Here is a 14,782-nt window from a genome sequence, read left to right on the forward strand (position 1 = left end):
CGCGCCGGTGAGCTAGTTGCTTACATTCGAGTGAGTTCTAAACTCTCCGATGCTCTGATGTCACAGCAGATCGGGTAAAGCCCGTTTGTTCGACGGCTGCTCAGCTGTGCTAGCTAGCTAGCCAGCTAGCTAGCCCGTCGAAGCCCACACTGCACTGCAACCGGTGACCGGGCCGACGAGTACTTATTTAATGACTTGCAACCGCCGGAGAACTGGCCAGAAAGTTTTTGATTCTCGAACGACTCGCGTTGGCGCAGCAGTAGTTGTTGGCTGTCGTGACCGACAAAACAGAAAAAAAAAATAAAGTCTAGAAACTGCAGGCGAAAGGGTTCTGTTCTAAGGTCTGTTTGGTGGTTTGGCACCAAAATCAGGGTCATTTCGAACGACGAAACGTGCTTGTGCTTGCTTGAAAAGATCTCCTCGAAACCGTCGTCGCGCACCGTCGTCGATAGCTGGAGAAAAGCTTGTGCGAAAAGGTTGGTTGGCAAACGTGACATCTTGGTGTGAAGCAATTACGTGCAGTGGTTCAGGTTCAGGTTCAGGTGTGTGATATTGGATAATAATTGGTGAAGTGACCGACCGACCGATCTGTGCTATAGTAAAAGTGCGAAAAAAATGGCAGCCGCAGCAAAAATCCAGCTGATCGCTCTCGTGGCCGTACTACTGGGGACCACGATGGTACTCGAAACTTGCAGCGCAATGTCATTCGATGTGAAACGTAGGTTGCTATGCTATGGGATGAACTTTCCAGTGCAGACTTGATGATTGAGTGCAATTTTTTTCTGTTTGTTTGTTTTCATTTTGTAGCCGAATTCATCAAAACGTGCCGCTTTTCCGATCCGGACTTTGTCGGTTGTTCGACGAACTCCGTGCAAGGACTGTTTGACAAGCTAGTTACTGGTAAGTAAAAATGAGGTTAGTTTCTAGTTCAGTTATCTAAGAACTTCGTAACCCTTTTTAATTGACTTCTTGGTAGAGAATTTCTAACTTAGTTGAATTCTGTCACTCGTTTTAGATTGTTTTTGAACTCCTTTTTGGACACTTTGACCTGCGTGTGTACTTTTTGGGACTCATTTCGGGGTCTTCGGGCTCTTTTGGTAGTTCTATTTGAACTGTTCCAGACTCATTTTGGACTCCTTAGGCTCCTTTTGGACTGCTTTTACTTTTTTTGGGCTCGTCTTAAACGCTTTTTGGGTTTTGTTTGACACTTTTTTGAGCTCTTTTGGAGTTTTTTCATAGATGTTTGGGTACCTTTCTGCACTTTTTTATATTCTATTTGCAATTTTTTTTTGCAATTTTCCGAATTTTATTTGAAAAGTTTATGAAATATTTTTCGATTCCTTTTGGACGTGGACTTGCACTTGGACTTTGAGTCCCTTGGGTACATTTTGTATTTTCTTTGAACTTTGTTGGACTTTCTTTGGACTCTTCTTGAGCTCCTGGGGTTTGTTGACCACTTTCCGGACTCGTTCGGTGTTCTTTCAAAATGTATTTGGGTTCTTTTTGGACTGCTTTGCACTTTGCGACTCTTTTCAGGTTCATTTTGGCCTATCCACTATGGGCCAGAAATTAAAATTCCGGGACAAAAATATTTGCGGTAAAACGGCATGTCTCAGCTCAACGTGGTCTTCCGCAACTTCTTTTTGAATGACAAAATGATGCATCTTTTGAAGGGGTCGTCCAATATTTAGTTGTTACTTTAACAACATTTTAAGTAATAAGTTTTTGAGTAAACTTTTTTTCACCTTTTTGGTTTCAAAATATTAAAGATAAATCAATTTCAAGTATTTTTTCTGAAGATATGAAACTTCTACCTTTTACCTATTTTCAGCAATAGACCTTTGTTTATAAACGACCCCTCAAATCACATTTCTTCTTGTAACGTGTTTATTTCAACAGACAGCTCAATGTGATGTTTCAGACAACATTTTGCACATAAAAGAGGAATATTTTTGCTGAAGACTGTTTTGCTTTTTCTGCATTAATTAATACATACGATATAACTAATTTTAAGTTAAAACCCGTCTGATGAAAAATGTGTATTTTTTCAAGGGTGGTGTCTTCGGAGAAGTGAAATATTAAAATATAGCACTTAAATAAATTCATCTATTAGCGTGATGTGTTAAAAAAGAGCACTTAAAAATCAATTACACTCAATAACTTTGCACACGATTATTTTATTGTTTTTAACTGTTCTACAAAGTTATTCAGTATATTAAAATACATATTTTCTGTGAAGACTGTTTGACGCTAGGACGCATATTTATTAAGTTATATAATGTTTGAAAAAAAAAAAAATTCCGCGTTTTTCCCAGGTATTCTCTGAAATACACATTTGGGCAGCTAACTTTAACAATTCCCTACAAATTGGTATGCAAACTAATTGCAGATACTTGCAGATGGCTAAGATATTCGGATTTTTCATCAGACGGTTTTTAACCTAAAATCAGTTATATCTTATTAATTAATGCATATAGAGCAAAATAGTCTTCAGCAAAAATATTCCTCTTTTATGTGCAGAATGTTTTCTAGAACATCACATTGAGCTGTCTGTTGAAATAAACACGTCACAAGAAGAAATGTGATTTGAGGGGTCGTTTATAAACAAAGGTCTATTGCTGAAAATTGGTAAAAGGTAGAAGTTTGATATCTTCAGAAAAAAATACTTGAAATTGGTTTATCTTGAATATTTTGAAACCAAAAAGGTGAAAAAAAGTTTACTCAAAAAAGTTATTATTTAAATTGTTGTTTAGGTAACGCTTAAATATTGGAGTACCCCTTCAAAATAGGCATCAATTTTTTATTCAAAAAGTTTCGGAAGACCACACTGAGCTGAGACATGCCGTTTAACCGCAAATATTTTTGTCCCGAAATTTTAATTTCTGGCCCATAGTGCTATCATGAACTCTGGTTGGCCTCTTTTTGAACACTGAACGATTTTGGACTTTTATGAACACTTCTTTTATCTTTTTTTTTGGACCTATTTTGGATTCTCTTTGAACTCTTTTCGGAGCTTTTACTCTCTTTGGAGTCTTCTTGGGCTCTTGGATTTTGTTGAACACTTTCTCGACTCTTTTGGTATTCTTCTGAAACCTGTTCTGTTCCACTCTTCTTGGACTTTTTTGTATTCTTTTCGGTTTCTTTGCAGCCTCTTTGTGCACTTTTTTGGATTCTACTAGCGCTCTTTTTGATTTTTTGTACTCGTTTTAAACTCTTTTTTGGACTTTTTAGATTCCTTTTGGAGTTCTTCAGATTTTTTTTCCGAAATGTTTGGAATATTTTTATATTATTTTTGCATTGGTAGTCTTCTTGAACTCTTTTTATAGTATTTTTCAACTGGTTTTGGGGTCCTTTCAGACTCTTTTTGAGCTTCTTTTATTCTTTTTGGACTTTTCTTGAACTCTTTTTGGCTTCTACTTGATACTTTTAGATTGTTTTTTGATTTTTTTTAACTTCTTTTGGACTCTATTTCACTTTTTTTCAAACTTTATTTAAACTATTCTTGGATTTTGTTCAAAATCTTCAAGGAATATATTTTAATTCTTTTTAGACTCTCATTGGACTGCTGGACTGGACTGCTTCACTTATTTTGGACTCTTGGATTTTGTTGCACACTTTCTGGGTTCTTTTGGGATTTTTTAAAAAATGTTTTTGGAGTCTTTTTGAATGTTTTAACGTTCTTTTTGAACTCATTTTGTATATTTTTGAACATTTACTGAAGTCTGCATCCTTTTTTGGAATCTTTTTGTATTCTTAACGGGTTTTTTTCGTAATCTTTGACCTATTTTGGATTCTTTGGGTTCACATTTGTGGACACATTTAGCATTTTTTGCCATTCTCGACTCTACTCTGGGCTAGAACAGGGGTAAAAATTACTAGAAACTGGCTGAAAAATGCCTGGAAAATAGGTAAAAACAGCCAAAAATAGCTTGAAAATAGTTAAAAATTAGAAAGAGGGTAAAAATAACATTCAAGGTAGCGCTAAAAGCAATCAGGCAAGAAATTGGCTTGCTCTTAAGAATCTGGTCTGCGAGGGAATCAGTGATTCAAGAGTACCATCGTTTTAGTAACCTGAACTCTCGGAAAATGACGGTTACATACGTTAATCTTCTATTTTTCATGTCAATCACCAGGCCAAAGGCGTGGTCTGTACAGCAGATAACATTCCATGGAATGCAATCAAGTGGAAGGAAGAAAGTTTGAACCTCCCGTACCAAATGCTTTTGTGCCTTTAGGAGTCTTGGTGTCTTGAAATCTTGAACTCTTGAACTTTTGAACTCCTAGACTTTTGAACTCTTGGACTGTTGGCCTTTTTACTCTTGGATGCTTGTACTGTTGGCTTCTGGGGTCTTGAACTCTTGGACTTTTGAACTTTAGAACTCAAACTCTTGATTACTTGGACTCTTGGGATTTGAGATTTTGAGGTGGATTCTTGAATTATTGGTCTCTTGGACATTTTGACTCCTGCGCTCTTGTATCCTTGGAATTTTCTACTCTTGAACTTTTATTTTCTTGAACTTTTGGACTCTTAAACTCTTGGCTTTTGAAATTTTGGATTTGTGTTACTTTGACTGAAGGACTCCTGGATTCTGGCACTTTTGGAACCTTAGACTTTTGAACTCTTGAGCTGCTGTAGTCTTGTACTCTAGGACTCTTAGCTTATGAGGTCTTAATTTATTGGTCTCTTGGACACTTGGACTCCTGGACTGTTGTACCCTTAGCATCTTGTACTCTTGAACTCTTGGACTCTCGGGCAACCACCCTTGGAATCTTGGATTTATATTGTTTATGTTACAAGTATTGAAACTCGTTGACGAACTTTATTGCAGATTTTTATTATTCTTAAAATTATAGTACTAGTTGAGCCCGAATCTTACGATCCGGAAAATATAAATGTCTGTTCAGAATTCCGAAAACTGCGGATACATTCCATTGACCAATCTTTGCGAAGATGTTTAATCTTTGTATTAGTTCTTTGAGTTCTTATATTGCATAATATAGCTCTAAGATGTTGTACATAAACGAGTCATAGCCGGAAACTGAAACAAATAGTTTTTATGGTCGTATTGAATTATATTTAACTTCTGGCTGTTTGCAACATTTGTGTAGTCTGATTAGAGAAAAATGTTGCTTAGAAAATTCTTGATCGTTTGCTATCATTAATTCTTTTTTTGAAATTTTGCGACTTGATCCAAGCAATCGAGTCTAGCAGTTGGGTCGAGCAGTCGAGTCGAACAGTCAAAATCGAGCAGTCAAATCGAGCAGTCTAGTCGAGCAGTTAAATCAAGCTGTTCAGTCAAGCAGTCCGGTCGAGCAGTCAAGTGGAGCAGTTAAGTCGAGCAGTTAAGTCGAGCAGTTGAATCAAACGGTTAAGTGAAGCAGTTGAATCGAGCAGTCGGGTTGAGTGGCTAAGTCGAGCAATTTAGTCGAGCTGTTGAATCAAACTGTCAGTTGAGTCGAGCAATCAAATCGAGTAGTCTAGTCGACTAGTGGAGTCGAGCAATCGGGTTGAGCAGTTGAGTCGAGCAGCCGATTCGAATAGTCCAATCGAGTAGTTGAGTCAAGCAGTTCATTCGAGCAGTTGAGTCGAGCGTCGAATCGAACAGTTGAGTCGAGCAGATAAATTATGCTGTCCAGTCAAGCAGTCCAATCGAGCAGTCGAATCGAACAGTTCAGCCGAGCAGTCTTGTCAACCAGTTAAACAAGCGAGCACTCCAGCAGTCGACTCAGTCATCTCACTGAGAATACAACCCATTGCTACGAAAGCAGACGTCCTCTCAGAGACCTGGTTTTCGATACAGACATAAGCCTCTTATATAAATAGAATAATATGTAGATGTGAAAATAGGCGGAATTTTCAGTCATACCCAACAATAATATATCCTTTATACACACAATAAACAGCACGGCCTCTAACTACTCTTTATATCCAAAAAATAGTTTCCTACTATTTCCTCCACCTATTTCACGTTTGGAAACGTGCTCGCTTTTGGTTTCCTCAACACCATAGCATATTGAATGATATGATAATAAATTTAATTGATACTGAGAATCGGTACTTACACTACCCTTTCGAGAAAGCTTACTGATGATTTAGTACAATTTTAATTACTGATTTAATTGCAATTATAAACTTAGAAAGAACAGACACTATTTATTCTCTATGGCGACCACTTTGTTCAATCTGCTCTTTGTAACAAAAGATAGCTTTTATCCACAGTCTAATCGAACAAATGTCAAGACGATCACTACCATAGGTGAGGCAAATTGGTTTGACGAGCAGTGTTTTCAACACTCCCCGGCCCGTAAACCTTGTCCAGGAACTACGTTTGGGACAGATTTAGCAGATGATGCGATTTCGATTACAGCCAACTTTGCCGCTGGGCGTTTATAGAGTCCACTTGCGGTTTCGACTATGGCCTGTCGGATTCTCCCGTCTTTGCCTGTGATTACCTGCTGGATTCTGCCGCGCACCCAGCCATTCCGGTTCTGGTCGTCAGCAATGAATACCAAATCGCCCTGTTGAAGCGGCTTACTATCCTCCAACCACTTGGTTTTCATGTTTATCGAAGGTAAATATTCGCTGAGCCAGCGCTACCAAAGCTCATCTGCTATGTACTGCGACCGTTTGTAGGTATGCCTGAGCGCTTCGGCAGCACTACTGACAACTGTATCGTCGGCTGCTCCAACCTGCAGGAAGTGACTCGGCGTCAAGGCCTCTCCGTTAGACGATTCTTGTGGTACATAAACCAAAGGTCTGCGATTAACGATTTCCTCAGCTTCAGCGTTGCCATTGTCACCTTGACCGCTCGTACCATGCGCTCCCAAATGCCCCCCATGTGAGGGGCAGAAGGAGGATTAAACGACCAACGGGTTCGAGCATTTGTAAATACGTTTGCGCCGATTTCGATTTGCCGAATTTGTTTCTGGAGTTATCCGAAAATCTGGTAATCGGAGCTTCTCTTCGTAAACAAATCTGCGTATCGCCATGATACAGGAGTCGGTGTCTAGTCTGTGCGCTACCTCCAAGTGTATAGCCCGAACAGACAGACACGTAAATAAAACGATCCACCTTTTCTCGATACGACGGTTAACCGATACCTCCACCGGTCCAAAATAATCAACGCCAACGAGGCTGAATGGTTTCAAAAACGGTGTCAAGCGCTCCACGGGAAGCGGAGCCATTTCTGGAATCTGCGGTCTGCAATCGCGTATTTTACACCATTGGCAATCCTTCACTGTCGACGCTAAATAGGCTCGTAGTTTGGGAATGTAGAATCGACGTCGGATTTCGTTAAAAACGGTTTATCTATTTGCGTGACCGTATTTGCAATGATAGTGAAACAACAGCTGTCTTGTGATTTCACAGTTCCTCGGGAGTATGATGGGAAATCTGGTTTCCTGGGAATAAACTCAGTCATTTTCATCCTTCCATCCATCCGTAGAATAAATTGTTCATCTAGAAATGGACAAGCTCGGTAAATGACACTGTTCTTCTCGATCGGTTTTCGCATTTCCATAGGGAAATTAAGGTTTTTCGTTAGTATCGCCAGCTCACAAGCAAAGTGTTCACGTTGCGCCATTTTCCATAGAATGGTCTCAGCGAGCTCGTATTCCTCCTGTTTAAGTGGAACCATCGCCGTGTGAAACATGTAACATCCTCGCACCTCTTCATTCGTATTCGGCGGTGGCAAGGTTTGCTTCGGCCAGAGCTCCTCAGGAAGTTGAAGAAATTGAGAGGTCCATTGAGCCATGCCATGGTCCAGCCAAATCAAACGAATCCTTGTCCCATTTAGTGAGAATATCCGCTATGTTTGCTTTTGTTGGCACCCACCGCCATTCGTTGATTTTTGTTTCTGGCAGAATTTCGCCGATTCGGAATGCAACAAAGGGTTTGTATCGCCGTTGCTCGGAACGAATCCAAGGCAGGACATTTCGAGAATCCGTCCAGAGTACCCGCTTTTTGACCTTTAGCCCATGATTAGCTTTAAACTTTTTTGGGCTCTTTTACTGACTTTTACTGAATTTTTTGTGGACATCTTTTAGACACATTTTTGGACCTTGTATACTCTTACTTGCTCACTTACTTACCTAGAAGAAGATGGCAAGAAAATAACACGAAAATAGTTAGAAATTGCGCAGAATGACTTGAAAATGGCTAACAAATCGCTAGAAACTATCGCAAAAAGGAGTCTAGATAAAGCTAAAAACTGGTTAGAAAATAACTCGAAAATATATAGAAACTGACTGAAGAATGACTAGAAAATGGTTAGAAAGTGGCTGGGAAAATAGCTAGAAGTATCTAAAAAATGACTAGAAAATTAAGGAGTGATTTTTTTTAACTTTTTTGGACTCTGTGGATTCTTTTTGAAAACTGAATTTTTTTGGACTGTTTTTGGATACCTTTTGGACACTTTTTTTACTATTTTTTGGGCCTATCTCTTTGAGCTTGTTTTGAATCTGCTTTGAACTCCTTTTGGATACTTTTTAAACCCTTTTTGGACTCCTTTTGGACTGTTTATTTAACTTTTTTTGGGATTTTTGAACGCTTCGGATTTTGTTTGAAATGTTTATGGAACATTATTTTTTTTTTTTGTATCTTTTTTGGACTTGGAGTCTTTTGGGCACATTTTGTATTTTCTGTAAACCTTTTTGGCCTTTCTATGGTCTCCTTTTGAACTGCTATTATTCTTTTTGAACTATTTTTCAGCACTTGGATTATGTTGAACACTTTCTGGACTCTTTCGGTATTCTTTTGAAATGTTTCCGATTTTTTTACTCTACTTGGCTGCTTTTTGATTTTTGTACTTGTTTTAGAATCTTTTTGAATTTTGGACTTCTTTCGAAATGTTTTTACAATATTTTTAGATTCTTTTTGGACGAGAAGTCTTCTGGAGCACTTTTTGTACTTTTTTTGAGCTTTTCTGTACTCCTATTGGACTCCTTTTCGACTTTTTTTTTTCATTGAGGGCTTTTCTTGAACTCTTTTTGGATCCTATTTGATACTTTTGGAATGTTTCCGCTTCTTTTTAGATTTCTTTTGGACTTTATTTGGATTCTTTTTAAACTCTATTAGAACTTTTTTTTGAATACTTTTAACGCCTTTTTGGACTATTTTTGGACTTCTTTTGAACACTTTTTGAACTATTTTTGAATTTGTTTTAGACTCCCTTTAAACTCTTTATAGACTTTTTTTTAGAATTTTGTAAACTTTTTATGGACTTGTAAATTGTTTATGGACTTCTTTTGGACACTTTATAGAGTTTTACGAGATTTTTTAGACTCTTTCGGATTTGGTTTCGGCTTTTTTCGGCCTTGGAGTCTTTTGGGTACATTTTGTGTTTTCTTTGAACCTTTTAAGACTTTCTTTGGATTTATTTTGGACTTCTTTTACTCTTTTAAGAGTTCAATTCTCGGGCTCATGAATTTCGTTGGACCCTTTCTGGATTCCACTTGACAGTTTTGGAATGTTTTTTGATTCTTTTTGGATTTCTTTTGGACTTGATTTGGATTGTTTGATTGATTGTTTTACGCTGGATTGTTTTTTGGACTTTGTTGTATTCTATTCGTACTCTCCGGATCCTCCAGATTTAAACTATTCTGAACCCTACTTGGTTGGAATCTGTGATTTTTTGCATTCCTTTTAGACTCTTTTTAACTCTTTTGGGACTTTTTTAGACCCTTGGATACTTTTTGAGCTTATTTTTGGCTTATTTTTGGACCCACTTTATATTCTTTTTGCGCTCTCTTAAAACTCTATTCACCAAAAGGTACACGTTCTATTTTTTTTGGATCTCCTGGACTCTTACTTGCTTACTTACTAGTTTATGAACTTGTTAGAAGATGGCTAGAAAATATTACAAAAATTGTTTGAAATTTAACAGAGAACGACTAGAAAATGGCAAAAAATCGCTAGAAAGTAGCCGGAAAATAAATTGGAAACAGACAAAGGGAGTCTAGATACTGCTTACAACTGGCTAGAAAATAGCTCGAAAATACCTAGAAACTGACTGGAGAGTGATTAGATAATGGTAAGAAAGTGGCTGGAAAATTGCTAAAAATTTAAAATTGGCTTCAATAATCGGGTGGCAAAAAAAAATTATTTGGACGTCAGTCTAAAATTTTTTTATAAAGCTAATTGTCTGTGTCCTAAAGAACTCGAAAACCGAGTGTAAGGAATTTTAACGCTTTTGGCACCCCCAAACCTAATTCTTGCTTCAACAGCTCTCTGCGCTATTCGGAAGGGGTCGAAAGTACCCCCGAAACACGCTGCCATAGCTGTTTTTTCTGTCATAGCTGTTCGTGCTCGACTGTATCGTATGCTGCCTCGAAATCCACGAAAATATGTTCGTTTCTGAACGCCTCGATGTGTATGCTTTACGAGATGGTTTCACCTTCTCATAGAACTTACGCGTCCCATTAACCCGGAATAGTTGTTTTAGCTCTTCACGATTTGTGTCCTTCTTATGGGACGTTTTCCTCCTCAAGATCGTGGTCAACTCATTCCGCCCTCTCCCAATATTTGGTTAAATTCTCCCTCGTGACAGTGCTTGGAAAGGGTTTTCAAGCACTGTTTTTTGCTCGCCGTCAAACCAATCAGAGTCCAATTACCACGTGTTACACGTACCAGGGTTAGTTGTTTAAGAATTTCCTTCCAAGAACTAGATCATGGATGAATGAATCAATCATTAAGTAAGCCCCATGACCCCAATAGTTGAATGGAGAATGGTGGTCTGCTCATTATTCACCATGTGTGTTCTTAACCAGGCCAATGTTAACCATAGGAAGAGTTGACCACCTTACTGTCCCTCTAAGAAGCACACAGCTTCGAGGCAGTGCTCTCATTCCTCGACGTAATTAACTTTATATTGTGATGTTAAAATTTTAACGATATTACTTGTCTATCTCTATGGGTAATTGCAGTTTTAGTTTTTTATTGGCCTTGGGTATGTTGTATGAGCTATTACGTATCAATGTCATGGTACATTTCAAATAAGTGGTCTATTGAATAGTAATTGCATTCATTATTGAGGAGGAACTTAAGATATATCGGACATGTGATCCTTCGGCTCCACGATAATTATTATAGGTTCATTCTCTGGTGATCAATTTCTCTAACTAGAACGACTGTACAATGTCAACTTGTTTCAACAAAGTCACGTAAATCCCAAGCGAAACCTTCAAGTGCTTGACAACTGAGCAAAGCATGCAATTTAAATCCATATTGAAATGGACCTACTTTGATTACGACAGCACTCTGCGTGTGTATGTATATCGATTGTCAAAGCTTGCTACGCCTTCATAGTCCTCTGATTGATCGTTTTTGTTCTTGCTAGGAAAATAAGCAGGCAGCGAAACAACGATATCCTCTTAAAAGTAGCAAATTAAATAATTAAATTCATTGAGTTCCACGAAATTGGTTCCACTTCCACTGTAATTTCACGGGTAAAAATGGGGTAATTCCACGAGTGTCTTCCCCCCCTGGGGTTCGACGCGAAGATGACTTTCATTTTCCTGTAGGTACTTGATGCAGTGTCACTGGCCGCCGCCCCCCAGGGAGAGGGTGTCTATTGTTGCTGGCGAAGCAAATTAATAACCCGTCATTTATCACCGCGACTTGCACAAAATCGAAACTGAACTGTAACTGTAAGTAAGTTAGTAACTGCGGAAATTGCGGAAAACCCTCCGGAACCGGGTGGTGGTTGGTTGGTTGTTGGCACGCTACCGTGCCACTAACATTGAACGTTGAACGTGAAAATCATAAAATTCTGACTAACTGATGGCCTACTGCGATCGTTGCGGTGGTGCGCAGCACCGAACAGCATAGCATCGGAAGAATCTTCTACCGGTGGCCTCAATCTGCCTCTCAAAATGCGATGTAATTTATATTTGCTTGGATTGGAACGGTGAACTTCTAGTACGTATTGCATAAATCGCCTATCCAATCCAATAGTAGTAACACGAAACTTGTACCATAAATTGGCCAGTGTTGCATCTCCATCAAGGTAAATTTTTGCATAATTTTTCACCTCTCCCATGCCCCTAGCCGGCGCTGCGGCTCGCTAGGTTCCACAGACACAGAAAAGAGTCGGATTTCCGCAAAATCTCTGCCACTGCACTCTGCTGGTATGACTTAACGTAAGCAGCGCGTTCTTAGGAGAGAACGGTTTATTTCGTTTTACATGTGCAGCGCACACAAAAGTGCAGTGCAGCGGCTCACATAACCTCAATCCGTTGACGGATCACGCCGCGCGTTGGCCGTTCTCTGTAATTGGAGATAAGTATGTATCAACATGGCACGGCATGGTAGACAACCAGTTTCCCAGCAACCGATAAACAAGCCACTGCACTGCACTGCACTGTTGTTGGTTGCTTGGTCGTTGGACGGTGACAATGACACTTCTCGAAGTTCTCGTGACCATAAAACTACCCTTTAACGGCAGAGTTTGGTGACATACTTAACCTTATAAGTTGTTAGTTTGGTGCCGGTTCGTTTTGGTCTTCTGATCTAGCAGAAGAATGTGACATAAATTTTCAGACTGTTAAATGTTTTTTTACTATTTTAATTGTTTACTTTCAAAAGGAATCGAAGGACTGGAGCACGTGGGAACGATCGACCCGATGAAGATCAACAAGATCCGCATCCTGCAGGGGGACGGTCCGGTCAGTGTGAACGCGTCGCTGTCCAAGGTCGTCGTGACGGGCTTCGCCAATACGAAAGTAGTTCGCAACGTGTATGTTCTCTTAGTGCTCGAACAGTGATTTGCTTTTCATGTTCCGAGATGCTTTCTATATCTTCAGATTTCCACCCATAGTGTCAGCAGCAAGGACTTCAGCTGGGAGACGCACATCCGGCTGCCGACGATGCGCCTCGAGGGAAACTACCACATGCAGGGACGGATTCTGGTTATCCCGCTGAACGGCCACGGCAAGTGCTGGTTCGAACCGAGTGAGTATAGTAGCGTGGTACCGTCATTCCGTTACCATGGCTTCTTTCGAATAACGCAAATTGCTGCGTCTGAGTTTGCGACGACGACGTTCGCCGTTCGCCTCGAAGCGAAAGCGTCAAAACATCGATCGGAGCAGGCGCTGCGTTTGTTTCGGTCGTTGGGACTTCGGCCGTTGCGATGCGGCGGTACTACGGAAGCGAAACAAAAAGTTCAATAGATTGCGCCGAGTACGTTTGCGCACCAGGAGCGCAGCCCGCACAGCAGGCTGTGCGGTTTGTTTTGCGCTCGTTTTGCATTTTTCTTGGCCTGCGTCTTGTCAAAAGAAGCAGTTTTGTTGTGCGATGAACGGTTTCTGGCTGCAGGCCGGTCTAACAGGCGGCAAGTCCGACTTTTTTCCGGTAGTTCGGTTCGTATACGCCACGGCCAATCGACAGCTCGTTGTGCGGTAGCAGCAAAAAGCGACCGGCATTTGTAGGGCTTGCCGTTTTGCCTAACTTCAGGGGTTTCCGTGCTGTGGCACTTTGCGTTTATTCCACGCCGTTCACAGTGGCAGTGACGGAAACCCACCAAACATTTAAATAATCGGTTCAATTCGTCAAAAGATCTAAGAGTAAAACATTTTAATTTTGTTCAAAAATTCCCTCACTTTATTTGGTTAAATCAAAAAGAATCAAAACCAATGATTGATTGGATTTCATGAATCTCCGATTACATTTCATCGTGAATTTTTAGGGCCAAACACTTTCCGTCATTCGTCCCATCGTGAATCAACGACGAAGGGGAGCGCTCGTTGGGCGTTTGTTCACAAACGCCAAATCGCCACTTTGTGTGCGGCGGCAAGCGACTGACTGAACAGCCCCCAACAGTTGATTTTATACATTCGTAAAGTGACGCTACCAGGAGCTCATGCTTGCCGGCCGGTAACGAATCGAACCGCAGCAACCATGGTGCTTCGCAGCAACCATGGTGCTTCGCACCACAGCACAGCACCGAATGCCCTGTTCGGTTCATTTCCATCGTCAGCAGGGGGCGTGCGACCGACGACGACTGCTACGACGACGACGACGGGTGTACGCTCGTGAAACACCGGCGCGTGTTCACAAATGATTCCTAGTTGGCCATGAATGATTATTTTGCTGCTTCAGGAATGACTTAATGGTTTACTCCAAATCTGCGGCGCTGAATGTTTTCATTCATGAAATCGTGAATATTTGCCGGCCGATTGTTGAACCGCTCGCCTTGATGAATGTCGTCAAGCTACTCAGAGTCCAGAACTAGTTTTGGTGTTTTTTTTTCTGGCGAAAAATTAATTAAAATTTGCACAAATTTTTTTTTAGATGAAATGGACATCATAATGAAGACGACCACCTCGCTGTACGAGCGGGATAACCATGTTTTCTACAACGTAACCGGCAGCAAGGTGGATTACACCATCTCCGGGCTGAAGCTGCACATGGGCAACCTGTTCGAGGGAGTGAAGGTCCTGGAGGACAGCACCAATCAGTATCTGAACGACAACTGGCGACCCGTCTCGGAAGCTCTGAAGCCGATCATCGCCAAAACCATCGAGGACATCCTACTGGCCATCATGCAGAGCATCTTCCACCAGCTCCCGGCGGAGTATTTCGTTGCAGACCTACCGCGTAGCGGTCAATAAAGAATTTATTTAACTTGTTTTTTCTGTAAATAAACCTCATCATCCTATACCACCATCACCGTGTGGAATTCATTTGAACAGCAAACTGGCTGGTTGCAGCAGCAGCGCAAAGCGCTGCCTCCACACCAACCTGGCGCCCTGTTCGTTTCAGATGATTTCGATTTCACTTTTGCGC

The 14,782-nt window shown here is 40.5% G+C and overlaps 1 protein-coding gene across 1 annotated transcript; it reads left to right on the plus strand.

Annotated features, from left to right (window-relative positions):
* Window positions 1-203: 203 nt before the first annotated feature.
* Window positions 204-14,655, plus strand: LOC128742550 (protein takeout-like). Its single transcript, XM_053838951.1, has 5 exons — window positions 204-718; window positions 808-900; window positions 12,584-12,734; window positions 12,816-12,949; window positions 14,288-14,655. Exons 1-5 carry the CDS (start codon window positions 616-618, stop codon window positions 14,605-14,607), a joined length of 801 nt encoding a protein of 266 aa, XP_053694926.1. The 5' UTR covers window positions 204-615; the 3' UTR covers window positions 14,608-14,655.
* The last annotated feature ends 127 nt before the right edge of the window (window positions 14,656-14,782 follow it).

This window comes from Sabethes cyaneus, chromosome 1 (assembly GCF_943734655.1).
Source record: "Sabethes cyaneus chromosome 1, idSabCyanKW18_F2, whole genome shotgun sequence".
Lineage (NCBI taxonomy): Eukaryota > Metazoa > Arthropoda > Insecta > Diptera > Culicidae > Sabethes > Sabethes cyaneus.